This window comes from Argentina silus (genome assembly GCF_951799395.1).
Source record: "Argentina silus genome assembly, chromosome: 3".
NCBI lineage: Eukaryota > Metazoa > Chordata > Actinopteri > Argentiniformes > Argentinidae > Argentina > Argentina silus.
In genome coordinates, this window is record NC_139657.1 from 28,674,524 (window position 1) to 28,701,802 (window position 27,279).

Below are 27,279 nucleotides of genomic sequence, written 5' to 3' on the forward strand. Positions count from 1 at the left end.
AGAGAGATTCTCAGAGAAATTAAAATCGAGTGTAGACAGGTAGGTTGGGAGGTGGGGAGCGTGTGTGTGTGTGTGTGTGTGTGCAACTCCGTCACTGAAAAGAGATGAAGTTCTATAAGAAGTTATCCTATAAGAAGTAATCCTCTGAACAATGGGGTTCAGGAATTTCCTAATAGTAATCTCTATTAACTCTTCTCGTTCTGCTGAAATTCGGCATAAGACTGATGTGAAAGTTGGATAGACAGAGTGATGTCATATTTGCGCGCAGCAATTCACGCCTTGAGCACAACTGTGAAATGGGAGTGTTAAAACAGGAATGAATCCTCTTTGGCTGCATTGGCACTGTCAGTTCTCTATGCTTTGGTTATTAGTTGCCACCTCCGTTGGCTTGAGATAGTCTGTGAAATCCAGTTTCCACATTTCAGTTGTAAATACAAGAAACTGACAGAAACACTTGCACCATGTGAGGGAGGGTATATGAGGAACAGTGACATGATAAAAACAAGCACATACTGTATTACAAGCAACACATTGACAGCCACTGCAAAGAGACCTTGGGCCAAGGTATGTCAGTGGTCGATAGGCCTCGGCCTTTGACCAAGAAGGATACCGTTTCAAAGGAGGTTCGTAATGAGCGTTGCTTTCTTTAGCATGTGTGTATGGTTTGTGTGTGTGTATGTAAGCTTGTATTTGTGTCCCACACCTCATTGTCAGTGTGTATCTCTAAAACTTGATATTTTCTGTGTCATAAAAAAGAGCCACTGAATGGACGGGGAGAGAATAATATGTACTCACACACACACAAACACATACATTATACCTACTGTACTCATATACATACCCTATCCATAAACTGCCAACTGTAATGAGGCCACAAGGCAGGTCAGGGATAAGCAAAAAAAAAAAAAAAAACTGAAAGGCAAAGAGAGAAAGAACGCAGACACGGCAACCTTGTGTATGCCTAGTTCATTTCCAGTCCTTTCAAACATGGCCCAGTTAATGGCCGATGAGCGCACCCCCCCCCCCCCCCCCCCCACCCCCACCCCCCCCTCCCTATAATGAAAAGCCTAACACTCTCTCTTTCTAGTATTGTAGGACTACATTTGGGGCTGGGACGTTTCTTCTTGGCCCCACAAAAGACCAAGGCTTCGAGAGAAAAGCCGCGTTCCCTCAACGCCTCCGACGCCTACGGCTTCGCACCCAAGACGAGCATTAGTGATTGCTTTTTATTAACGCTGCCATTTTGGGCTTGCCCAGCACTTTTTGTGGCGCGCCTCACTCTGTATGGACAGAGAAAAGCCCAGTGCTTTGCCCGCAAGGGCTCTCTAAGACATTTGTGTTTGCCCCCCACGCCCCCCCCCCAACCCGCCCTCCTCCGTCGCTTTGTGAAAAAAGGCAGCAGAAGTGCAATCCCCACAATCAACTTGGAATCGACGCTCTCTCTCCTTTCTTTCTCTCTTTCTTTCTTTCTTTCTCTCGCTTTTTCCCCCCCCCATCTCTCTGCCCTTTGGCTCCTTTGGCCCCCTTTTTTCTTTAATTCCGATGTAGGTCATTTTAACATTCGTTACCCCAAACGCAGGGTGTCCTTAATGTCATTTGGAGAATGGGAGGAACGAGACGATTCTAAAGAAAACGAGACAAAGGGATATAGATTAAGGCCGATAATAAGAGGGCGAGGGTGGGACAGTATTGATTGAGTGGCAGAAGGAGGAGGCGTGATGTTAACTTATCCAGTCACTCTCGAGAAATCCTATTGATCCATGTCATCTTTAACTTCCAGCTATTATCTGTAGAGGGAGGTGGGGGTGTGTGTGAGTGTCTGTGTGTGTGTGTGTGTGTGTGATAGAGGCTTTGGCTAGACAGGGAGTGTTAGAGTTGGGTCTTTTAGGAGAGTGTGCATGTGCATGTTTGTTAGGGTGAGTGCATGGGGAGTATTGGGGGGTCGTGTTGAGTCTATCTGTATGAGTGGCTAGACAAGGGGTTGAAGGAGGGGGGGTATGTTAGATGTGTGTGTGTTTGTGAGTGCATGTGTGTTTGTGAGGGTAGATGATGCCAGTGTGTTTTTTGTGTGTGTACGTGTGTGTGTGTGTGTGTGTGTGTGTGTGCGCGTGCGTGCACAAATGTGTCTGTGGAAGGGAAGTCAAGGGGCGACAGCTTAAACCAGCAGGGAATGTGAAGTTAGGAATATATACTCGCTCGCCATGTGCTAGAGTGTAATCCGTTGAATCAGAGCTGGGGGAGTGTATCCTCCGTTACACACCTTGCATGGGATTAGATTGCGGACAGAGATATAGTTGGGGCAGAGAGGGAGGGAGAGGGGGAAGGGTGGTGTTCAATCTCTCAATTTCTCCATATCCATCGTCTCTGGAGCCCATAAGTGTTGTCACAGCAGCAGTCACATCCATGTGACATGTTCCCTGGTGAGGTGGCTGAGCCGATGATGACAGGTTATTGACGCGGGCAGAGAGAGTCACCGAGTGCTAGCGTCTCAGGTACACCACGCAAAGCGATTTGATTCGCTCACTGGAGCGGGGCATGGGCACAGAGGGGAGAGACAAGATTAAGACGGACAGGGTATATGCGACTCTGATCGGTCAAGATTGGTCCTCCGCACACACGAACACACACACAGACACACACACACACACTTAACAGAAGAAACTTCTGTCCTCAGCTGTTCTGGCGGTCTTCAGGCTGTCATTGAAAACATAAGAGAGTCTAAGACAATGAGACAGGTTGGGCCTCAGTCCTAAACTTCATCCCTATTGTAAATCCAACCACCTACTTCTTCAAAACAAAACTGACAAGAACCCTGACGGAAATCAGACTGATGCACATGTCATCTCAGCACGTCAACAAAACATTTAAGGGAAAAAGAGTTCTCAGTCCAAAATGGCTTTTCCTGTTTGGCTCAAGGTTTAGATTTATTGGGAATGACAATCCGTTAAGCTATCTGAGAAATCGAGTCTTGTGCAATCACTGTTGTTTTACGGTGAAGACGACACCAAATTACCGTGAGAAGCCAAAGTAGTAATACAAACTTCTTCTGATCTTTATTTGTTTTGTGTATTTGTTTTGTCTGGGCTCCTGGAGTTATTTTGAGAGCTGCATTGATGCAAGAGTGCAGGTAGGTGTTTGTGAATCAATGTTACATTGTTGTTTGGTTTCAATGTTACACAGAATTTATTACATATATACACTCACCGGCCACTTTATTAGGTACACCTTGCTAGTACCGGGTTGGATCCCCTTTTGCCTTTAGAACTGCCTTAATTCTTTGTGGCATAGATTCAACAAGGTGCTGGAAACATTTTGGTCCATATTGACATTTTGGTCCATATTGACATGATAGCATCACACAGTTGCTGCAGATTTGTCGGCTGCACATCCATGATGCGAATCTCCCGTTCCACCACATCCCAAAGGTGCTCTATTGGATTGAGATCTGGTGACTGTGGAGGCCATTGGAGTACAGTTAACTCATTGTCATGTTCAAGAAACCAGTTTGAGATGATGTGAGCTTTGTGAAATTGCACGTTATCCTGCTGGATGTAGCCATCAGAAGATGGGTACACTGTGGTCATAAAGGGATGGACATGGTCAGCAACAATACTCAGGTAGGCTGTGGCAATTAAACAATGCTCAATTGGTACTAAGGGGCCCAAATTGTGCCAAGAAAATATCCCCCATACCATTACCACCACCACCCTGAACCGTTGATACAAGGCAGGATGGATCCATGCTTTCATGTTACTTATGCCAAATTCTGACCCTACCATCTGAATGTCGCAGCAGAAATCGAGACTCATCAGACCAGGCAACGTTTTTCCAATCTTCTATTGTCCAATTTTGGTGAGCCTGTGCAGATTGTAGCCTCAGTTTCCTGTTCTTAGCTGACAGGAGTGGCACCCGCTGTGGTCTTCTGCTGCTGTAGCCGATCTGCTTCAAGGTTCGACGTGTTGTGCGTTCAGAGATGGTCTTCTGCATATCTTGGTTGTACCAAGTGGTTATTTGAGTTACTGTTGCCTTTCTATCATCTCGAACCAGTCTGGCCATTCTCCTCTGACCTCTGGCATGAACAAGGCATTTTCGCCCAGAGAACTGCCGCTCACTGGATATTTTCATTTTTTTCGGACCATTCTCTGTGAACCCTAGAGATGGTTGTGCGTGAAAATCCCAGTAGATCAGCAGTTTCTGAAATACTCAGACCAGCCCGTCTGGCACCAACAACCATGCCACGTTCAAAGTCACTTAAATCACCTTTCTTCCCCATTCTGATGCTCGGTTTGAACTTCAGCAGGTCGTCTTGACCATGTCTACATGCCTAAATGCATTGAGTTGCTGCCATATGATTGGCTGATTAGATATTTGCGTTAACGAGCAGTTGAACAGGTGTACCTAATAAAGTGGCCGGTGAGTGTACATTATTTAATAGTAGTAAATAGAGTGCAGCTTCTTTCACATCAAAGGCTTTTACTTTGATGGATGACCTAAAGGTCACTAGGTCAAATTAGGGCTAGACGGTGGCTTTTTTCATCAATGGCTTTTTTATTTGATGGATCACGTATAGGTGAATTGGTCAATCATCACTGTCCAACACGTTCAGTAGAACTTTGGAATGTGCGCATGTGTGTGTGTGTGGTGTTGTTCCCAGTCAAGTTACAACCGTTTGTTTTTCTATTGCCAAGAAGGATGTACTGTATTTTGATTAATCATGGTCAATAGGTCAATCATCACGGTCAAACACATTCAGCAGATGCAACTTTGGAATGTGTGCATGTGTGCATGTGTGTGTGTGTGTGTGTGTAACATACACAGAGATGATATAACTTTCGAAAAAATACTAAAGTTACAACTCACTCATTGCTTCTCAAGTATTGTCAAGGACTGATAACCCTCTCAGGTGTGTCAGGAGTTACATAGCTTATATATAGATTACATATAGGTCATGTGTATATATATATATATATATATATATATATATATATATATATATATATATAGGGTTAGGGTTAGGGTTATATATATTGTTTTGTATTATTCACTATTTTACCTATTTTTCATGATAAATAATTTTTCCCCTTTTTCCCCTATAGAGAAAGCATTATTATCATCCTCGTGAAAAAGGATTGAAGCAACGAATGGATAGATTTTGGTGGTTTGGACATTCTACTTCAAAGCCTGCCGCGTGGATTGCTGGTTAATCATCAGCTGCATATGGATCCCGATTATGTGAAAAATGGGACATCACAGGCATGTCTGTATGGAGCACCGACATTTTATGATTAGCTGAGACTAGAAGAACCGTCACAGAGGAATCATGACTCTGTGGAATTGCAGGTAACACCACGCAACATATATCAAGTGATTGAGATGATGTTATCCCATCGACTGTGCTTTTTCCTCTCCACCATTCAATGATTTTTGTAAGTCTTCCCAGGCCTCAGGGTCACATTCCTGAGTAGTTTTGTTCCTCTCCATTTGCTCAGTTTGTAATGACAACCTGATCCACACATTGTGTAATTGATTCCTATGCAAATCAGAGACCCTATAAAAACAAAGATATTAATTCCAAAATTACATGAACTATTATCCTTGCATTAAGATGGACTCAACTTAGAGTGATTTGTATATGACATTTTTGCATTTTAGCTAATTTTAAGAGTGTCATAGCAAAGGGTCTGAATACTTATGTACATGAGGTATTTCTGTATTTCGATTTTAATACATTTTCAGAAATTTCTAAAAACATGTTTTCGTTTTGTCATTCTGGGGTATTGTGTGTGGATTGATGGCAAATTCTTTTAATTTAATCCATTTTAAATTGAGTCTATAACACAACAAAATGTGGAAAAAGTGAAGGGGTCTGAATACTTTCCGAAGGCACTGTACATTACCGTCCGAATTGGATTGTTAGATTTTGATATGTCAGAAACAGTTTTGTCAGAAACAATACAGGGTGTTCTCGATACTTTAAACGTTTCAAACAAAGAATTCGATGAGCTACAAACATAAGTAGTCCTCCGGTCGTTGATTTTCACACCTGAAGGACGCCACCTGCTACACCCTGAGAACATTGATTCTGTCACAGCCAGTGAGAGGGCTGCATTCAACCACATAGAATTTAGCGAACAGCTGGATTTGTCTGACACGGCAAAGGGTAACGATATAGATCTATTACAGGTGAATAGAATAATTGCGGAGCGAGTGGACAGGCTTTTGGCTAGAGTAAGGGAGGTAGCATGAAATGGCGATTTTATTCAAATTGCTCTGAATTCATCTGAAATGTTTACCCCCCATCACATTCCAATTACGTGCCGGTCAATTGAACCCTGATGAATTTTTAGACAGTGTTTCCCACTTTTTACGAAGTCAGATACATGTGCTGAATGACAGATCACACTTACTGTGACCATTCAGATTGTAACCCAGCCCATAAGAGGAGGTAGTCGAAGACAATTAAATTCCCTTTTAGGGTCTGAAATTATAGCTGGAAAGGCACGTCATTTAATCCGCCTGCCAGACTCCATGGTTTCTCCATTCCTCTGTTTGCCCATGGGTGTAGTGGGGCTGGTGAACAGGGAGTTGTCACGCACGAAATGTTTACAGAATGCCATCTAGGGTCTAGGTATAGATCCAAGGTCTAGAGAGGGTGTATCGTTCGATGAGATTCATTTATTTGAAGACCTTTTGAATATTAAAATTGTAGTCTTTTGCAGAGCAGAAAACACAAGGACTTTCCAAACCTTTCAAACACACTCAGACCCCAGTGAGAAAACATTCTACATGCTGCTATCAGACAAGCACTTTTACGGCGTGTTAAATGTCGAGGGCTCCTTGGGTGTTCAGAAGGTGTGTTGAGCCTGCCACAAAGGTTATGCCAATGCATTTAAGCATAGATGTGCTAACATGTTTGTCTCTCCCCGGCCTGTGCCCGAGGACCGCGCACCATTCAGAGTGTCTGTGTATATGTCGTTCAAACACGTCTCATTCTCCACAAAGAGTTAGGTCACTGTGCAAAAATAAAATACTGCCCGGCATGCGCTTACAGTTACACAGATGTACAAAATCACAAATGCCCCATTTCAAAGTGTAGAGGAAGCTGTGCGGTTTCAGTTCCCGGTGACTCGGTACATGATTGTTATATAACACCTCTCGATCAAGGGAGGTTAAATACAAAATACGTGTTTTGCAATTTTGAATGTGAGCAAGACTCTGGGGAACATAAACCCATTTATGTACACACCATTGACTTAAAGGGGAAGGAGTTGGGTTTTCGGGGAAGTGATTGTGTCGCCTTAATGGTGAAACATTTTCATAGAAATTGATAAAAGTTATACTTTCATTGCGCACAAGGCGAGAGACTACGATGCTTTCTTTATTCTCAGGAACTTGCTGGGGAATAAAATCACACACAAATTAGTGAATCAGGGTTTTAAATTATTTCTGATGCATGACGAAGCATTTAATCAACGTTACTCTCTCTCCTCAACTACACCTCATCTGCATCAGCTGTAAAGCTTCTTACTACCATTCCAAAATTCAACCCTCTGCCTCTGACCCAAGGAAACTGTTCTCCACATTTTCCTCCCTCCTCAACCCACCTCCTCCTCCTCCTCCCTCCCTGCGGATGACTTTGCCACCTACTTTGAAAAGAAGGTTGATGACCTCTCCTCCCAAACCCACTGCGCTACACCCGGTCTCTGGTTTATCAGATTTTTCCCCCCTCTCCCCTGATGATGTTCTAAAACTGGTTACATCCAAGGGGGCAACCACCTGCCCCCTCGATCCTATCCCCTCCCCCTTTCTCCAAACCATTTCCAAAGACCTCCTTCCATTCCTTACCACCTTAATCAATTCCTCTCCATCCACAGGATCTGTCCCAGTGGCCTTCAAGACAGCCAGTCAAGCCTCTTCTCAAGAAACCAACTCTTGACCCGTCTGCTGTCCTTAATTACAGACCGGTATCCCTTCTCTCCTTCTTATCTAAAACCCTTGAACGTGCTGTCTCTAACCAACTGTCTCACCTCTTTCAAAACAACCTCCCTGACCCTCACCAATCCAGCTTTAAGGCTGGGCACTCTACTGAGACTGCTCTCCTTGCTGTCACAGAGGCCCTTCTGCTGCATTCGACACAGTATCTGATCCTTCTCTCCACCCTCTCAGAATTGGGCATCTCTGGCTCTGCACTCTCCTGGTTTGCATCATACCTGGCTGATTGCTGTTACCAGGTGACGTGGAGAGGATTGCTGTCTAGGGTTCTGTTCTAGGGCCCTTACTGTTCTCCCTCTATAACAAATCTCTTGGCTCGGTAATTTCCTCACATGGTTTCTCCTACCACAGCTACACCGATGACACTCAACACTTTGGCGGGCTACATAATGGTCACTATGTGGGAGCACTGATGGCAGCTTATGAAAAATCAAGATGTTGACATCAAAGTCTTTCTTGAGAGTATGGATTTCCCAGAAAGACTGAACCCACGTGACGCCCTCTACGGAGGTCGCGTCAACACCATCACTCTGTTGCACAACACAGCTGAAGAAATTCAACATGCCGCAGAAAGTGATGGTCGAGTTCTACACGGCCATCATTGAGTCCATCCTCAGCTCATTGATCACCGTCTGGTTCGCTGCCTCCACTGCCAAGGACAAAGGCAGACTGCAGCGGATTATTCGGTCAGCCGAGAAGGTCATCGGCTGCAACCTGCCATCTCTCCTGGACCTGTTCCACTCCAGGACCAGTAAGAGAGCAGGAAAGATCATCGCTGACCCTTCCCATCCTGGTCACAACCTCTTCCATAGACTTCCATCCGGCAAAAGGTTCCGGTCAATCAAGACTAAAACCTTGCGCCACCTGAACAGTTTCTTCCCCATGGTAGTGGGGCTCACAAACAAGCCCCCTGCCTCTCACTGACTCTGGGACTTCCACCCCCCCCCCCCCATCCTGTCACACACACTATGCACTGTAATTTGTAACTTATAATTATTTAAACTTATTCTAATTGATAGTGTATATGCCCCATAACCATTTCACAGCCGCTGCTCTTTTTTTGTAAATTTGCAAAGTTGTTATTGCTATTTTGTTAATATTTTGCTATTTTGTACATTTCTTGTCAATATTTGCTAACATAATATCCAACATTTACAGGCAGTGTACACCACAGCCTACGTCCGTCTCAAGCTATACCAAGTGTTAGAGACTCTGCAGAGACGAGTGTTATACTTTGACACAGATTCAGTTATTTTCATTTCACGCATCGGAGATGAAAACCCCGCAACCGAAGATTTTCTTGTTGCATTCACCGGGGGGAGAGGAAAAGCACGGGTCCAGCGAGCATTTTATAACATCTTTTACGTCTACCGGACCAAAGTCCTACGCCTATCTGACAAACAGGGCAAAAAGCGCTCTCGAGTGTAAAGGCATCAGGTTAAATCACAGAACAGCGCAGACTATTAACATTAAATCATTCACAGAGTTGGTGGAGTGGTACGTCTGTTCAGACGGTAACAATAGGCCTTGTTTGACGGCAAAATCAGATGCGTTAAAAAACGTTGCGCGTTAGAAATCCGTCAACTGGACAATACATTTAGAATAGTGTGCGATAAGTGAGTGATCCAGAAGGATTCTAGCTTATCCACACTACCTTACAGGTATGTTGACGGAGTACGGAACGTGTGAAACAGCAGGCGTACCTCGCATGCAGGTGCCTTTCTCGGCTATGGTTTGTGGCCCCAGCCAGTCTGGAAAGACGTTTTGGATTCTGAAGTTAACTAAACACGCCGATGCTCTTTTTTTTTTTTTTTAATCCCAAACCTCCTGATAAAATGTATTGGTATTATTCAGTTTGGCAACGCGGTTATGCAGAAATAGCACGTTCTTTTAAAAACATCAGTTTTAGCAAGGGGTTACCCGAGAGTTTCAGAGTGGTCAAGGATTCTTCCTACCACTACTGGGTGTGGCACGTATGACCGGTGGGGGTTCATTACATCGAGCACCACAGCCCCCCGGGAGCCAGATTCCCGTCAACTCTGCTGATGAAACTATACTTGACTTTCGCTTAAATACTGAAAACTCTTTAGACGTTGGGATTAGAGAAATTCGTTCTAATCAAAATATCGACCAAGCCAAAAAACTACTGTTGTACACCAGTGCCCTACAGAAATATTTAACGGTGGTTAGACAAGGTCGAGATACGCCGCCTACACAGCACCCGTCCCCCAAAATCAACCTAGACTCCTGGGTTCCTCAGACACCGAGGGCCGGAGGATCAAACGCCCCGACAGGGTCCTTTCACAGAACAAATCATTCACGATTTGCCTGTCAGAAATAGGAAAATGCTCAGGTGTTGTTGGAAAAATTACAGACAGACAGTGAGTTAGTCCGTTTGAACTCTAAAGGGGAGTTGATTTATAAACAAGAAGTTACAACAGGAAGTCACGTTTATGATTTGTTAACAGCAGCTACAGGTTATAATTTCATCCCGCAAGGTAGGAAACCTCGAGGATGGCAAGAGTTTTTTTTTTTTTTTTTTACCGAGTATGGCATCATTGAATGCACTGGCATTTATCATGCCTAATAGAAACCACCAAAAGGAATTGTTAAAGTACAAGGGGATGCATCAGAGCGCAAAGTCTGTGTTCGCTGTGTCTGATGTGGGGAAGAAAACGACGGGTTTTACACGCCGAAAACTCAACGCTCCTCCATTCATAAACATAACAGCACACCTACACGTCTAGTGCCAAAATTGATTTTCCTTTATATTGTTTTCATTACGGTTTTCGTTTGTAATGTATTTTTTTAAATATTGTTTTCATTATGTTTTTGCTTGTATTGTTTTCCATTAATTAATGATTTGTGGAGTTTAATGACACTTGATTATTGAACGCTGTATTGATTATTGTGTATTGCATAAAAACCAAAACAAAATTATATTTTTGTCATTTTTTTCACAATTAGAACTTTCACAAATTCACGCACCACATCGTCATTCTTTGTTAAATCCGCTGGGGAGTAACAATGTTGTAAGATATCCCGATAACTGCGGACAGCCTGGCGATGTTTTAGTACAAAAATGCAATGCATCCCACAAGTCTCAGAATCGACACTCTGAACCGCACTCATGTTGTACACCAGAGTTTCGTTTCTTTGTGTTTTTGTGTATTTTTTGTAATGAAATGTATAAATTCTTTGGGATAAAATGGTGCAGCGGGGCCATTACCAAACGAATGCTGCCCTGGCAGACGCGCCTGATCTGTGTTGACTATGAAACAGGCCGGAAAATTCATACTTTCAATCAGGAGTAATTGATCACACGCGTGCACTCTCCTAAAGTAATTGTCGGGGCAACCGCACATGACTTGCTGGAGCAATAGAGTGTCCATTCTTGTTTTTAGAAATCCGTTAAAACCTCCCGGAGGTTGTTTATGGATATCAGGCTGTCGAAAACGCTGTAAATGAGTACATTGATGGTTCTGGTCAAGGGCACTCTGAAATGACACTCACATTGGCGTTTTTCCGTACAGAAACACACCCTGCCGTGTTATCATCTGACTAAATTAAATGCAAAAATCCCATAGCAACGGGCGAAATCATTGCGCGTTATGGACAGAGCTTGGTCTCTGCCGTGTCTACTTGTGGATTCCACCAGAGCGTAATATTCTCTTATAAAGTTGGCGTGTTCAAAATCGGGCATGTGAGGCTTGCAAGGCACCTGCACACCTGCAGTCCATGCTCAGCGCTATGTAGGAGAGATTGTGGTGTTTGAAGCAAATGGGATTGGTGTCGTATCTTCCTGAAAATGCAGTGTTTTCTGTGAAGGCTACGTAGACCAGTCTAGGCGTGATTACTCGTTCAAAGTCCGGCCTCTAGTGAAAATACCTTGAAATGTGTATGTTCAATATAATAATGTACAGGCGAATTAATCAAGGCCTGAGCTTGAGCAAGTTTAACATGCGAAGCAACTTCCACTTTTTTTTAAACAAAGAAGCTGGTTTTGGTAATTTGCAGCCTGTAATCAGCGTTTGGTGTTGCGGTCAGCAGGGTAAATTAGAGTTTATGAGGAATCAGTCGCAGCTTTAAATCAATGTTATCTATCAGAAGTTTGTCCTGTTGAAACAGCGGCGATCGATTACTCCCATCAAGTCGACCTGTCGTGATCTTTGCAAGTAACCGGCTCTCTTGGGTTTTGCCTGGGTTTTCACCGTTAAATGTGTCATGTTTGCTCGGCAGATCCCAGTAAAACAAGCCCGCGCCGAATTGAGAATCCAACGTAGATCTGCCATAGTTTAAGAGACAATCGAAGATGGCCTGATAAGCGTTGGCACCGTTGTTTTGTCCCACTAATTTATCACCCAGATAAACTTGGGCATCTGAAAATAGCGTTGCCGCGGGGTAGTTAAGGGTAGAGCAAACATCTCCTACAGCTAGATCTGTACCGTCGCCTTTGACGATTTTCACCATCAGGTGTAGCAATGTTATTCAGATCTCTATACTGATCGTTGCTGGTGATATAAAATTCGACAGGTGAGTTTTCAAGGCTGACATAGGACTAATTTCAACATATTGACCGGAAACAATCGATGTCTGTGTCACCGGATGACTCGATATCTCGTCAAAATTCTCTCGACCCACTGTTAAATAATTCGGTCGGTGATTGTGACCTCTTGTTCTTTTTAGCGGTACTATTCTGATCAATTGAACTTGCGCGTTACCTACGCGAGAAGGTTACAGCGTCAGAATACTACTTGCAAGCAATGGTTAGCCCCCAAACCCCTGCACGATCACTCCGCTCTTCCACCTCGGCTGCCCGCCTGGCACCGCCACGTCTACGTTGATGCAGCGGCCGCGCCATTCGGTCACGGCTTTTCACTGTCCTGGCGCCCCGCTGGTGGAATGAGCTTCCCACTACTGTCAGGACTGCAGAGTCACTACCGATCTTCCGCCGTAGATTGAAAACCCATCTCTTCAGGCTACATCTTAACAGTCCTTAAGACCTCTTCACCCCCACTACCCTCCCTGTACTAACCCTACCCCAACCCTGGAGACCTCTTCACCCCCACTTCCCCCCTGTACAAATTCTCTCCTGTTAATAAATAATAATTATTATATATATATATATATATATATATATATATATAGATCTTCTGGCATTACGACTGCCTGGTGTGAGCATTGATTACTTTGTCTTATGATGACTGTTGGATAGATGATTCAGTTACTTAAACACATGTATTTTGTTGTACGTCGCTTTGGATAAAGGCGTCTGCTAAATGCCATAAATGTAAATGAAAAAAATAAACGAATAAATGATGGAAGCCCCTGCTAATATCCGGTAATGTGAACGCCCGGAGCCAGACCCAAAGCTATAGCTAGTTTACCGGTGGCCGGTACAGCTACGATATCGTGGGATTCTTTAAAGTCACTTATTTCCCGAGCGCTAGGCTTATATTACCCTCATCTCGTATGCCCTCATTCAAAATGCATTTTTTTTAGTTCATCCGTTAAGGTTGAATAAATGCTTTTTTTTACTGACAAATTGTAACACCTTAATAAAGAGCGTCGTATTAATGGTGGTGATCAGATCATCCAATTGTTGGTAATCTCTCTGAGGAATGTTCAATTTCTGAGACAGCCCCGTCCATGCGACATATATATCAATTACGTTATTTTTGGGCTCTACCAGAGCGCTACTGTTAGGGTAGCATATTTCTCCCAATTGAAACTGTTTAAATGAATGGGCTCAGCTAATTTAATTTTAAAAGAGGTATTTGTGTTTTTCGGATAGAGATCTTCACTAGCATTACTCAGCAGTGAGAGATACAAGTTATTTTCTTCATTCATGACGCGGTGGGGTTACTGAACCATCAAAGCCTTATGGTCCGTTATCTGGCTGGATGGTACCCAACTATGGAAGGCGGGCCCCAGCCTAACCACCTGACTTTTGCTTCCTTTCTCCATCCGTCACCACGTCTCTCTAAAATGGATTCTATTCGAAAAACTCGACCGGACCTCTCGAGCCTCATCTGTATCTTTTGCTCAACCAGCCCGGAGGTCTTCGTGTAATCTCCTTCTATGCTTGCGTACAAGCATAGGTGGGTCCCTGGGGTCGGAGTGGGGCGATCTGGGGATGCGGTCGCCGTTATGACGTCTAGTAGTCTGGTGGTGGTGATACAGGAGAGGCCGGAGGAAAAGGAGATAGAGGAGGGCTGGGTGTTGGAGGTGGAGGAAGAGGTGGAGCGAAGGGTTCCGGTGGTGGTGTAGGCGGCAGCGCTTCTTCTTCTTCTACTTCTTGTTGTTCCTCTTCTTCTTCTTCTTCTTCACTCAAGAGGGCTCGGTGAGCTGTAACCGCTGTGGAGATGTTGAGACTTTCCACAGAACTATTAACCAATCATTAATTACGACATATTGCAGGGCGCTCTCATCCCCTGAATGTATAGGTGTCAAATTAACATGGGGTGATGACATCAGTGTCGTAGCATTTGATAATGTAACAGCCCCTTCCTCCTCAGCATCTTCACCAGTTACTCCCCCGGTACTGTTCGGGTATGTACAGCAGGTCTTGGATGGACTTAGCGCAGGCCATATCAGATAATATCATGTATTATCTGTGTGAATGGCAGCAATATCGGCTCCTTCTGAGTTTGATGAGAAAGTTGATTATTTCAGTTAGACATCTAGGATTTCAGGAGGCAGATACCTTGCTAGGGCTGGGGTTCATGCTTTCCTGCTTTCTGCACTTTGCCCTGACTCAAGACAAAATGTAACCTGTGTGCATAAAATAGTGAATAAATGCAGCTCGAAGCCATCCCTTGTTAGCAGCCCATTCAAAGCCGATGCCATAAGCCATATGTTTACGCCACTAGTTACTCCTTAAATCTCAGCTGTCACCACATTATAGCAAACATAGATTGATCACTGTGTCCTCTCGAAAAACTCTAAAAGCTAATAAATCTCTTCTGGATGCTCTTATTTCCTTCTACCCATTAAACTGTTATTCTGGGCTTCTTACTACTTTCATTCGTCGTAGAAGTTAAAGTAGGAGAATCTATACATTCTTGACAAAGCAGTTGTTCAATCACAGTAAAATAATTCATTCAACACGCCCGAACATGCGTTAGTGTCAAATAGTCATGTAAAATGTAGGCCTATTGAAAAGATTATTCCAATAGACCCAGTTTTGCCCTGTTTTATGTTACATCAAGGTCTATGGTGCCAAAGGAATATTTTGGAACTTGCTGATGATGCTGTTCTTCTTCTTGACGACACACTTCAACCAACTAACTGCAGAAACTCAAAATGATAACATCCGTAAATCATTCAGACATTTACCTAAAACTATGGAATCCGTAGCTCTAAAAAAATCCATAGAACGAAAATATAACTTACAGCAACTTACAGGAAGTTCCTGGCCAAATAGTGTAGCAACCAGTTTTCAATGTCATCAAATATAACACTAACTCAATACCTCATGTTGCATTATACCGAAACTACACCAACAGCGTATTTGAGGATATATTTCATATAGGGAAGCTATCTGAAAATAATTTTCATCATCTGAAGCAGCCTATAGCTGCATGACATCAAGAATTGTGTGGTCACTGTTTACCTTTTTTTAATACAAGCCTAAAATGCGATACCGAACCTTTCAATGTGTGCAAGGTGATTTTTGCAAATGTTCTACTTCGTACTGCTTTTGCATGCATGTCTCATAGATCACTGTGAGTTGTTAAACCACGGCTCACAGTACAGAGACGTTACGGTGCCGTGACAGAGTTCGTATAGTTTGGCCGTTAGACCTAAAAATGCCTAACACTCACACAACCAGTTGAAGATAGCTAAAATCAATAGCTAGTGCAATTTAAACTAGCCAGCTGTCTTGCTGGCTAGAGGTTCTTTGTCTCTAGGAGGCTAGCTCTGTCGTTTACAATAGAGACTCTACCAAACTATCCCTCAGGCTTTGCAATTCTCAGAACCCCACTGTTACTTAGAGTACACTGTTGAAGCGAGAAACACAACCAACTCGTAAAGTTCCGAAAAACCCTAGACTCTAAGACCATTTGATACAGAAACTGATATTGTGCAACATGGGTTATATAATGGTGACAAACTTATTGATGTTACTTGAAGATATCTCATACCATCTCAAACTCTTCCACTACCTAAGTGGTCTGTGGACCCATATAAACATGTGTAACATTCTGCAGAAAACTTTGATACTCCTGATTCACGAGATGAGTAGTACACCTGCAAATCTGCACAGTGCCTTGCTGAGCCTGATCATCTCAAATGCAGAGCTTGTTTTTGCATTGATTAGGCCTACTGCCCTTTATGTGCAATTTACAGGGGTGTGACTATTAATCTGCTGCAGAGTAATGTTTTATTCTTCCAATTTGGCTGTTGGGAAGAGAATCATGCAATAGGATGTTATGCAGAAAAATGTGTTAGTAGTTCATGGTTGCAAAAGTTGTCTTGCAAAAGTTGAAGCTTTGCATTCGGTCTTGTCTGAATCAACATGATAAGTAGCCCCTTTTTCTGCCAATAGCAAGTGTGTGCCTATTTGCATCAATTTGGAGATTGACTAGATTGGAGAAGTTTCCCGGGCAGAGATGGGGGTGGTCATGAGTTGCAAATGACCTGAACATGGTATTCATTTTCCACCAATATATGCAACGTTGCAACTAGAAAGTCTTACAATTATGCTAACATCATGCATTTCATTGGACCAAGCAAATAACCTCAATCTCTCCAAAAACTCAATTTTAGTCACAGAGATAATTTCATCTAGTCTCGTTTTAGTCATCTCTTCTTCTTCTTTTCTCATCTTTTGCCACGGAAAAATAGGTGTTTGATGAATATTTTCGTCATTATTGGCATCAAATTAACAGTGCAACACCGCTGGGGTCGCTATTGTAAACTATTCTATTAATCTCAGCGTTCTGTGTATTATTCTCTCATATTTCTTGACAAATTAAGCAGTGGTATTCTTGCTCTTTACATAAAAAATGGATTTATTTTTTCATCAACGTTTTGAGGAGGCATCGCCTCCCTTGCATACTTGGACCACATGCCCCTGAAACCAACCAACCAACCAACCAACCAACCAACCAACCAAAGTCATTGTTTGAGACTGTTCAATTACAGCAACCAATACTCAAATGCAGCCTTTGAACACAGTGCAAGGGTATTGTTACTGAGACAGTAGTCTGGCATTTCCTAATGGGCTAAAACCTCCTTGAGTATACTCTGACCTTCACTAGAGACCCATTTATCAAATGGCCGGTTTTGTGTATGTGAGTGTTTTGTATGTGTGTGTGTGTGCGTGTCTGGTGTGGATGTGGCTGGGAGAAAGAGTAGATGCAAGGAAGACCATAGAGTGTTTTGTCATACACAATACGTGAGTTTGTTTTTGCTGAACGCCTCTGTGTGTGTATGCGTGTGAATGTGTGTGTGTGAGTGTGTGGGTGTGTGTGTGAGTGTGTGTGTGTTGTTTAACCTCCAAATCACACTTCAGGAAAATTCCTTTCCTCTGGTGGTATAGAGACATGAGCTCTCTGAGACACACACAAATACAGCACATATTTAGTTGGACCCAGTTAAAGAGCCTTTGTTTTCCATAGCATAGCGCAAACAAGAATGTCACCACTATGCACCATTAACCGTGCTATCTGTTCCATTACCACTAACAAGCAACGATAATCAGGGACTCATACAGTATTAAAATATATAACAATGTAATCACATCCCAATATGTAGTATGATAATCACAATATCAGTCTTTCGAGTGGTAGACAAAACATATACAAACCCCATGATCTTCCGTGCATTTTTAATGATTGAAATGATTCTGATGGGAGGAAGTTCACACTCATGCGCAAACATACACAAGACTTTGGGCCTTCCACATGCACACATGCAGGCGCACACACACGCACACGCACACGCACACACACACACACACACACACACACACACGTATCATTTGGACTGAATGGAGAAAGCGAATGTTGCTTCACAAACATCACATGCTATCCAGATTAGCCCCCCGCTGTTGTGTGTGTGCACCAGCAGCAGTAGAGTCGATCAATGGCCTCTCTTTGGCTTTGACACTGAACATACTGTCTGTCTTTTCGAGAGCGGGTTTGGAATAGCACAGACCAATTTACTGTGACAGGCTGGGCGCTAGTACAGAGTTGACCACACTGTACCAATGTTTCATCTTATCTGAATGCCTATTGATTTAGAAATGTGCCAACCTCGTTGGGTGCTAGGGATGGGTGAACTGTAGGTCACTTTGGATAAAGGTGTTTTCCGAATAACAATGTTGTTTTATATAACAATTAATAACAATTAATGTTTTTATTTTCACAAACTATATTCTTTCTTTTTCAAATGAAATGAACAAATACAATGAATTTAACTCACTGAGTAGTGACACTGGGGCGTCAGCCTGCAGGTTTCCTCCCCGGCAGTTCTGCCTCTGGTTCTGGGTTGGTGGTACCGGTTTGTACGACTGGCCCGTGGCTCGGTACATGGCCTGTACCCAAAGCACACGGTCCTGCTCATCATCGCTGGCAAACACCACCAGGTCGCCCTCCTTGACCGCGCTGAAGAACACTCGACCACCTTGTAGACCTGAGCGAGAGTGGACCACACATGATGATTAGAGACATGAAGGACAAGTGTACAGACAGATAGATGATATATCTAGGTCCTGGTAATGAGTAAGTGTACTTGAGAGTGTGTGTGTGTGTGTGTGTGTGTGTGTGTGTGTTCACCAGTGAATGTGGGGTTTGTGTGTGTCTGTGTTCAACTCTGCACTGCTGAGGCATACCAGGCTGTGGGTCTGCGTAGTCCACTGTGTAGCCTTCCAACTGCATCAGTTCATGAGGCTCTGACTTCTTCTCTCTGTAGCTGCACATGGCAAAGGTGTACTGGCTGACCTGTAAGGGTTAACAAGGGTTCACATTGCAATATCCTTATAAGTTCAATATGCAAGGGTTCATATTTGAATCTCATTATACAGTGCCCTACGTAAGTAATGGGACAGTGAAATCGCTTTTCTTCTTTTGACTCTACACAATGTTTGGATTTAATTAATTCAATTACTGTGAGGTTCTCAGCTTGTATTCGATTTATTGGTATTTGTATTTATTTGGTATTTGTGTGCATATTGGTTTCACCATTCAGAAATTACAACACTTTGTATCCCACAGATCAGGAACACTCTCCAGGAGGTAGATGTGAATGTGTCACATCTGCAGTAGACTTCACCAGAAGAACTACAGAGGTTACACTGCAAGGTGCAAACCACTAGTTAGCCACAAAAAAAGGATGGCCAGGTTAGGTTTACTAAAAAGTACATACAAGAGCCTGAAGAGTTCTGGAAAAAGATCTTGTGGACAGATGAGACAAATATTATCATGTACCAGAGTGATCGCAAAAGTAAAGTTTGGAGGAAAAAGTACCTGCCCAAGATTTAAAGCATACCACCTCATTTGTGAAACATGGTGGAGGGGGTGTTATGGTTTGGACATATATACCCTTCCACTAGAACTGGCCAACTTGTTGTTATTGATGATGTAACTGCTGACAGCAGCAGCAAGGGGAATTTTGAAGTGTACAGAAACATCTTGTCAGCCCAAGTACAAGCAAATGCCTCCAAATTCATTGGACGGCGCTTCACCATACAGCAGGACAATGACCTACAACATACTGCCATAGCAACTAGGGACATTTTCAGGGCCCAAAAGTGGAAAGTTGTTCACTTGCCAAGTCAATCTCCATATTTAAATCCTATTGAATATGCATTTAATATGCTGAAGAGGAGACTAAAGGTAAGACCTCCTCAAAACAAACAACAACTGAAGATGGCTACAGTACAGGCCTGGCAGAGCACCATCAGAGAAGATACCCAGTGTCTGGTGGGGTCAATGGGTCGCAGACTTCAGGCACTTCAGACAGCACGCAAAGAATTGTCGACCAAATACTAAACATGAGTAATTGATTTGGAAATTGTGTTTTTGGAGCCCAGAAATAGGGGGAGTATGTATAAAAATAGTTGTACTTTCTCAATGATGAAACCAATCTGAAAGAATAAAACACTGAATTTAAGATGAGAATCTACTTTGTAATTGTTTGATTTCTAATCCAAACTGTTGGAGTATAGATATTTATTTTAATTATAAGGAATGTTTCTGAATATGGTAACCATGTGAGACAATGAAAATAATATTGTCCTGTACATTCCAATTTCTTGTCCACCAGTATTAATGATAAACTTGCATGATCAACAATAAGTTGCTTTGTGTTTTCAGCTGGAAAACAACTACTTAACTGTATTTTGTCTGACATATTATAAAGCCACAAAAATAAGCAGTGACAGAAAAAGAGAAAATATGCCTATATTCACTTGAAAATAAATCTTCTCTTCTGGACAGAAAGTTATACACATGCACAAGTTTAGAAAATGGTTTATATCAAAAGGCACATAATAAGCGAAAGGGACCAACAAGAAACTATTCTGGCAACATCAAAATAAAACAAAAAGAAAATATCTAATAGTGTGGAAAATGACAGAGAGCCCATTTACACCTTGCATTAAAATGGGTCCTGTGATGGATCACGTATGATCTGATAACGATCTGACCTGGCCAGCTCATATTTACACCTTGTATTAAAATTTATCTGACTTCTGTGTCTGCATTGTGATCAGATGTCCTTTCTCACGGTTCGCAGTCGTGTGTCTAATTGAAATAAAGTTGAACAGAATGTGGTTAACAACCTCTGTGTCCAGGATTGCATTTACACTTGTCCACCCTCCTGAGGTAGTTTCACACATCACAATGTGTCTTTTTTCTATACACCTGTCTTTTTCATGTGGACACAATCAGGATGCGGACAGTATCTGGATACAGGACACATTTTAATGCAACGTGGGGTCAGATCAACCGGTTAGAAATCAACAGGTTTGATTTGCTGTACATCTTCATATACTTACTTACTTTTCTCTGTAGACTATTACAATGGTGGGCTTGTATAAGTTATACAAATTTTCTATGACAAAATGGGCAATTCAGGCTTAAGCGAGCTTTTCAAGCGTAAAGGAATTAACATGGTTGTAGTTAGGTTTTAACGTTCATCCTGACACATCAGAAAAGATTTTACCTGGACAAGAACATAATATCGCCTTTTCCAACGTTTCCATACTCGTTGTCCCAAGGCATAAAGATACCTGAAAAAAAGGCAGATATTGAGAATAATAAATAATGATGTAAATGTAAATTCAAGTTTAACCTTGGCAACCCTAATTTGAATTAAGGCTAGATTCTAAATACTGCAAATAGTTGGGTCAACCTAACATACAGCCAACATTTCCAAAACAACATTTCCTGATTACAAAGGCAATTAAACATTTCAGGATAATTTCAGTGTCGAAAATTTGTAAGAAATACATTACATTACAATAAATACCTAAACTCGCCACTCCAAAAAAACAAGATTTAAATATTTAAATTGATACTGTTCTGTGGCATATTACTGCTACTACAAATGAATAATAATATCGTTATAATGAGCTATAGTGAGATACACTCTCATTATTACCATCCAATAACAAGATGAGATCTTATTGTATCTCATAAACAATATAACTTGTTATTTCGTAATTAGGAGTTAAATCACAACATTACTATTTCATTATAACAATATTATAATTATATTATAATATATTTCATAATAACTTACTAGTTGCACACTAATAACGTGATCTTATCTAATCATAACAATATAGTTATCTTTTTATTTGAACTGCCGGCAATGCGAATAAAGAAAATATCTGTACACCTGATATTGCCACTCCTGTATGGGAAGTGGCAGCAATGCGGCACCATAGCTTTATGATTACCGTACTAAAATGCATGGAGAGACTAGACTTGTGGCATGTAGACTTGTGGCATGCAGACTTTTCGTAAGGATTCCCAAGAGTGTTTTCATAAATATTAGAACAAAGGCCTCTGTCAAAACTGATGTTTAAAAAGTTATGACAAAATAAGGCAATGATATCCTGTGCAAAATGTACAAGAAACATACATCCCTATATTTGCTAGCCAACTATACAATCAGGGATTTGTTTTGCTGTTCAATGGTCATTAAAATGCATACCCATTGACTGTCAAGGAATACAACTTATACATGCTGAAAAGGAAGACTCTGGGATATGACGTCAGCCTGTGAAAACAGAGCGTAAACACAACCAAACAGAACTTTCATCAAATATATTGTAGTGAACAAGAGCGAATGAGTGACTCATTTCACTACTCTTCACTTTCACTTTCTTTCATTCCATGTCCACCGGTTTCTTCTTTTTTGGTTCCATTTCTCTGAAAATTAGCATTAAGTAAAAACAGCTGCCTGGATGAGAACCAAATATATTTCAATTCTACCAGAAACATTCACAATTGCACAACAAAATGTTTGACGCATGGGCTCTGTCGCAACACACTCCATTCTCTAGTCTGTTGCATCTCAGTTTTGGAAAGCCTCTGGCAGCTCCGCCCCGCTTGTTTTTTGCTATGGCGTCATATCCCAGAGTCTACCTTTAATGATCTGTCTTACCTTATACACCAAAATATGAGGTGTATGATGAATTATTTAACTTCATTGTTTATGAACAATGTATACTATGAAGTACACTCACCGAGCACTCCATTAGGACTACCTGTACACCTTCTCATGGTGGAGATGGTGTAATGGTGTGGGGAATGTTTTCTTGGCACACATTGGGCCCGTTAATACCAATCAATCATCGCTTGAATGCCACAGCCTATTTGAGTATTGTTGCTGACCATGTGCATGGCTTCATGGCCACAATTTACCAATCTTCTAATGACTACTTCCAGCATGATAATGCACCATGTCACAAAGCAAAAATCGTCTCAAACTGGTTTCATGAACATGACAATAAATTCAGTGTTCTTCAGTGGCCTTCCCAGTCACTGGATCTGAATCCAATAGAACACCATTGGGATGTGGTAGAACGGGAGATTCACAGCTTGTCCACCTGAAAAATCTGCAGGAATTGCATGATGCAATCATGTCATCTTGGACCAGAATCTCAAAGGAATGTTTCCACGAAGAATTGAGGCTGTTTTGAGAGCAAAGGGAGGCTCTACCCAGTATTAGTATAGTGTTCCTAATAAAGTGTTTGGTGAGTGTATGCTTACAACTATAATTTCAATGTCATGGGCAGTTAGTCTTTGCATCCAGAGCCCTGTTGACCAAAACAACTGGATGGCCAGCCATTTGGCTGAAAAAAAAAAATTAAGGATTGCACCTTTAATTGCAGAAAAGGCCTAATACAGGCCATTAAATGGCATATTATCAGCATTCACTTTTTGATTTCTCTGACGTGATTCTGTCCTGCTATTACAATACACGACTAACCCTAACCCATTTATGGACTTTTTAACCTGATGATTATTAATCTTCACGTTACACAGCTCATGACATAACAGATGTTGATACATACTTTATGTCTACCCTTGAAAAAAAAATGTTGTCAGGATGCATAGAATAACCAAACCTGGAGGCTTCACAATCAATCGGGCCATTCACACAACTCAAACAATAGCATGGGATATAGAAGAGTGCAAGTGGGGAAATCAATAGATTGCTGAGGCACTTTCTATAGAGCAAAGAGGCATGCCCGGCTGCCTTGAAGAAAAGGCCTCCAGTCAAGGTTGGAGCCTTCGTGAATGTGGTCTGAGAAATCTGGGCCATTCTACGACAGTTGGGTTAACATGTGGCAGAAGTAATCATCCACTTGTGAAAATGATTTTCAGTTGGTTCTCAAACACCTTTCAGCCACTCATGATCCAATTTAGCTGACAACAATACCAGGCCATAGACAGTCTCAGACATACAGACCATTAAGGCTTTTGAGGCTGCAGGCACTTTTCAGTCCTCGACCCACAATGCCATGGCTTCCCATGCATTTCATGTCGGCCTAGGCTACACCAGTGTTCTTTAATACTCATTTAGTTGCAATTAAGGCAACACTAGTATTAATCAACATTGCTCTAAAAGAGAGAGCAACCACTTTGAATTGTGATGACTCAATGGAATGACATGGGTTGTAATGATGACCATTTATTAAGTTAATATGTCTCATATGAAATACAAGCAAAGGTAGAGGTGAAGGAAAAAATTCACACACAGGCTAGGCTACAATCAAACAACTACAGTATTTTTTTTTACATTTTCAACACCCAACATTTACGGTCCCAGCACTGAGGCAATTCACAGTCAAGAACAGCAAAAACAATAAAAAAGCCAAAACAAATACTCCCAATCTGAACGAAATGAGGGAATTCCAGTCATATTTTGACAAATTGATTGGTGGGATATTCATAACTCTAGACACTTTCTGCAATTTATCTTCCTCTTCTTTTATGCCTTTATTTAAATAAATAAATAAATACAGATATAATACAGAGATTAGCATAGGATAATATTCCAATATCTTTGTGGAGGGAGAGGCTGAGGACAATTTCAGACCAATAGGCCTATATTATTTGAGCATGTATTAGACCCCATTGGTAATTAATATGTAGTTATTAAAGGGAATAATTGGACAACTCTATGATTAAACGAAATGCATGTTTACAAGCCTACTTCAAGTATAGTAGTTACCAGGAGAAGGATTACCATCGGTACATACTTATTGAGAAAGTAACACTGACTCCATGTGGACATTGATTAGAACTACAACAACTAATAGCTGGATTGAGTCAAGTCCTATCATAGATTACAACCTGTGCACAATCAGCATAGTCATACTATCAAGGCAGATTCAACCATACATATTTTTTATGTCCTGTTTCTTATAATCCAACATTACACAGATTCAACTCGGACATTTGAGTGCTATATACACTATTGTAATCCTATTAAGACATGATAGGTTTGTCACAGAGCCAAATAGACTATTAACAACTGTATTGTTATGTTGAGAGATATGAAATGTGTGTGTGTGTAATTCTGTTGAAGCATATTGGGACATGAATAATTATCAGTAGGAGGGATTCTCTCTTTATCCCATCACACACCTTTCTCTAACCTCTCTCTCACACACACACGCACACACACACACCATGGTGGAGTCTGTCCAATCTCAGACAGAGCTTGAGTGCCTTGGTGGCCCCTTGGCTGGACCTATTCAGTAGGCTCTAGAAGCACTAGAAGTGAGAGAAAGTGACAGGAGGAACAACAACAGCAAGAACAAGATAATGGAGTCCTTTCACCACGTACATATGTTCTCACAGAGAGAGAGAGAGAGAGAGAGAGAGAGTCTGAGTGTGGCATCACCTGACCAAAAGAGAGAGTAGAGGGAGAGGCCTGGTGAATTAAGAGTGAGGAACTCCTCTTGTTCTTCTCCTAAAAACTGAGAGGACAAGGAGAGAAAGAAAGGGATAGAGGGGAGGAAGAATAGAAAGGAAGATACTGATCAGCAATAAAAGAGCAGAAAGCAGAGAGAGGCCAATAAACTGCTTTCCCCAGCCAAATTCATTGTTTTGAGAAACATTTTTGAAAGAGTGGAGAGAGAGAGAGAAAGAAAGAGAGAGAGAGAGAGAGAGAGACAGAGATGGGGCGAGGGAAGAGGGAAGCTCCACTGTTTTGAAGCTTGGGCTGCAGCCCTCTGTGCCCCCCCTCTCCCTATTGTAAGTAACCCACTCCCTCTCCCTCCCTCCCTCCCTCCCTCTGTCTCTACTCCCCCTTTCCTCCTCCCTCTCATTCCCTCACCTCCTTTCCCCCTCGCTCCCTCCCTCTTTTTTCCCCTACCACCCTTTCTCTCTAAATCTCAAGAGTACACCCCCCCCCCCCCACACACACACACACCCCTCCCTCTCTGGGGGGTGGTGGTGGCAGATTGCAGTCCTCCAGTCTTGGGGAGGCTGAGACAGAGCTCTGAGAGACTCCCCCAACCCATGTCTACTCTTCTCCTCTCCGCCTCTCCTCAACAGATGGCTGCTTTTAATGGGGAGCGCTCAACCTGAAAATCCACCCTCCCCATCTCTCTTTCTCTCTCTCTCTCTCTCAGTCTCTCTCCCTACTCGTTTGCTTTCCCTCTTCTTCTCACTCTCCTCTCATATAAAAAAGTGTGTGTGATACAGGTGTGTCAGTATGTTTGTGTGTGCGTGCGTGCGTGCATGTGTGCGTGCGTGAGTGAGTGAATGAGTGGAATGAGAAGGACTGTGTGTGGAGGAATTGTGGATGTGGCTAAGAGGCTGGCTTAAAATGTTCCAAAGAGTGTGTGTCTCTCTCTGTGTGTCTATGAGTGGTTTGTCTACAAGTGGACTACATGTTGATGAATATACAGTACGTCACCTCCTTTGTGTATGTGTGAAATGGGACACTTTAGAAAGTGTGCCTCCAAGTGTATCCATGAGATAGATTAGTGGGATTTTTGGGGTGTGAGCTTGCTTTGCCAATGTGAGGTTGTTTCAGTGTGTGTGTGTGTGTGTGTGTGTGAGTGAGTGAGTGAGTGAGAGAGAGAGAGAGAGAGAGAGAGAGAGAGAGAGAGAGAGAGAGAGAGAGAGAGAGAGAGAGAGAGAGAGAGAGAGAGAGAGAATGTGTGTGTCTGAGTGAGAGAGAGAAAATGTGTGTGTGTGTGTGTGTTTGTGTGTGTGTGTGTGTGGGGGGGGGGGGGTGCCTGATCTTCACCCTGGCACTTGAGGGGTCAGATGAGATGGTAATTACTGTCTGAAGAGGAACCAGCCAATTAGGGGGAGCCACTTAAAACCCAGCAACGCACACACGCACACACACACACACACACACACACACACACACACACACACACACACACACACACACACACACACACACACACACACACACACACACACACACACACACACACACACACGCTCACGCCTACACCCCCACCACTACAGTAGGAAGCTTTGGGGAAACTCACCCCTTACTGTTTGGCATTGCCTCTACTTCATCATGGCTCTATCGTACACAAATGCCTATGGAATTGCTAACAAGTGAAACATCTTGCTTGTTTGTATTTGAAGAGAACATTATTTTGAATTATGCTGTAGAAGTTAGAATGTATTTATTTGTGCCAACTTAGCACACCCTTGCTGATGCATCAATGTCAACGGCATCAATGGCATGTGTCTTTGTGTCTAAATCTGTGACTGTGCTGCCCTCTACTGGTAAACAGAAGGAAGCTCAACATGTGTCTGCCTAAAATGAGTCTTTCAAGCCAGA

At 42.4% G+C, this 27,279-nt stretch overlaps 1 protein-coding gene across 4 annotated transcripts in view; it reads right to left on the bottom strand.

Moving 5' to 3' along the window:
* Positions 1-27,279, bottom strand: part of cadps2 (Ca++-dependent secretion activator 2) — a gene marked incomplete at its 3' end in the record, with an annotated part of 180,354 nt that overhangs the window by 56,483 nt on the left and 96,592 nt on the right. For all 4 annotated transcript variants that reach the window (XM_083666058.1, XM_083666059.1, XM_083666061.1 and 1 more), the window contains exons 9-11: positions 21,166-21,232; positions 18,833-18,941; positions 18,424-18,633 (exon numbers count right to left, since the gene is read on the bottom strand). In XM_083666058.1, coding sequence (XP_083522184.1) covers positions 18,424-18,633; positions 18,833-18,941; positions 21,166-21,232 — 386 coding nt within the window. The remainder of the gene's footprint in view (positions 1-18,423; positions 18,634-18,832; positions 18,942-21,165; positions 21,233-27,279) is intronic.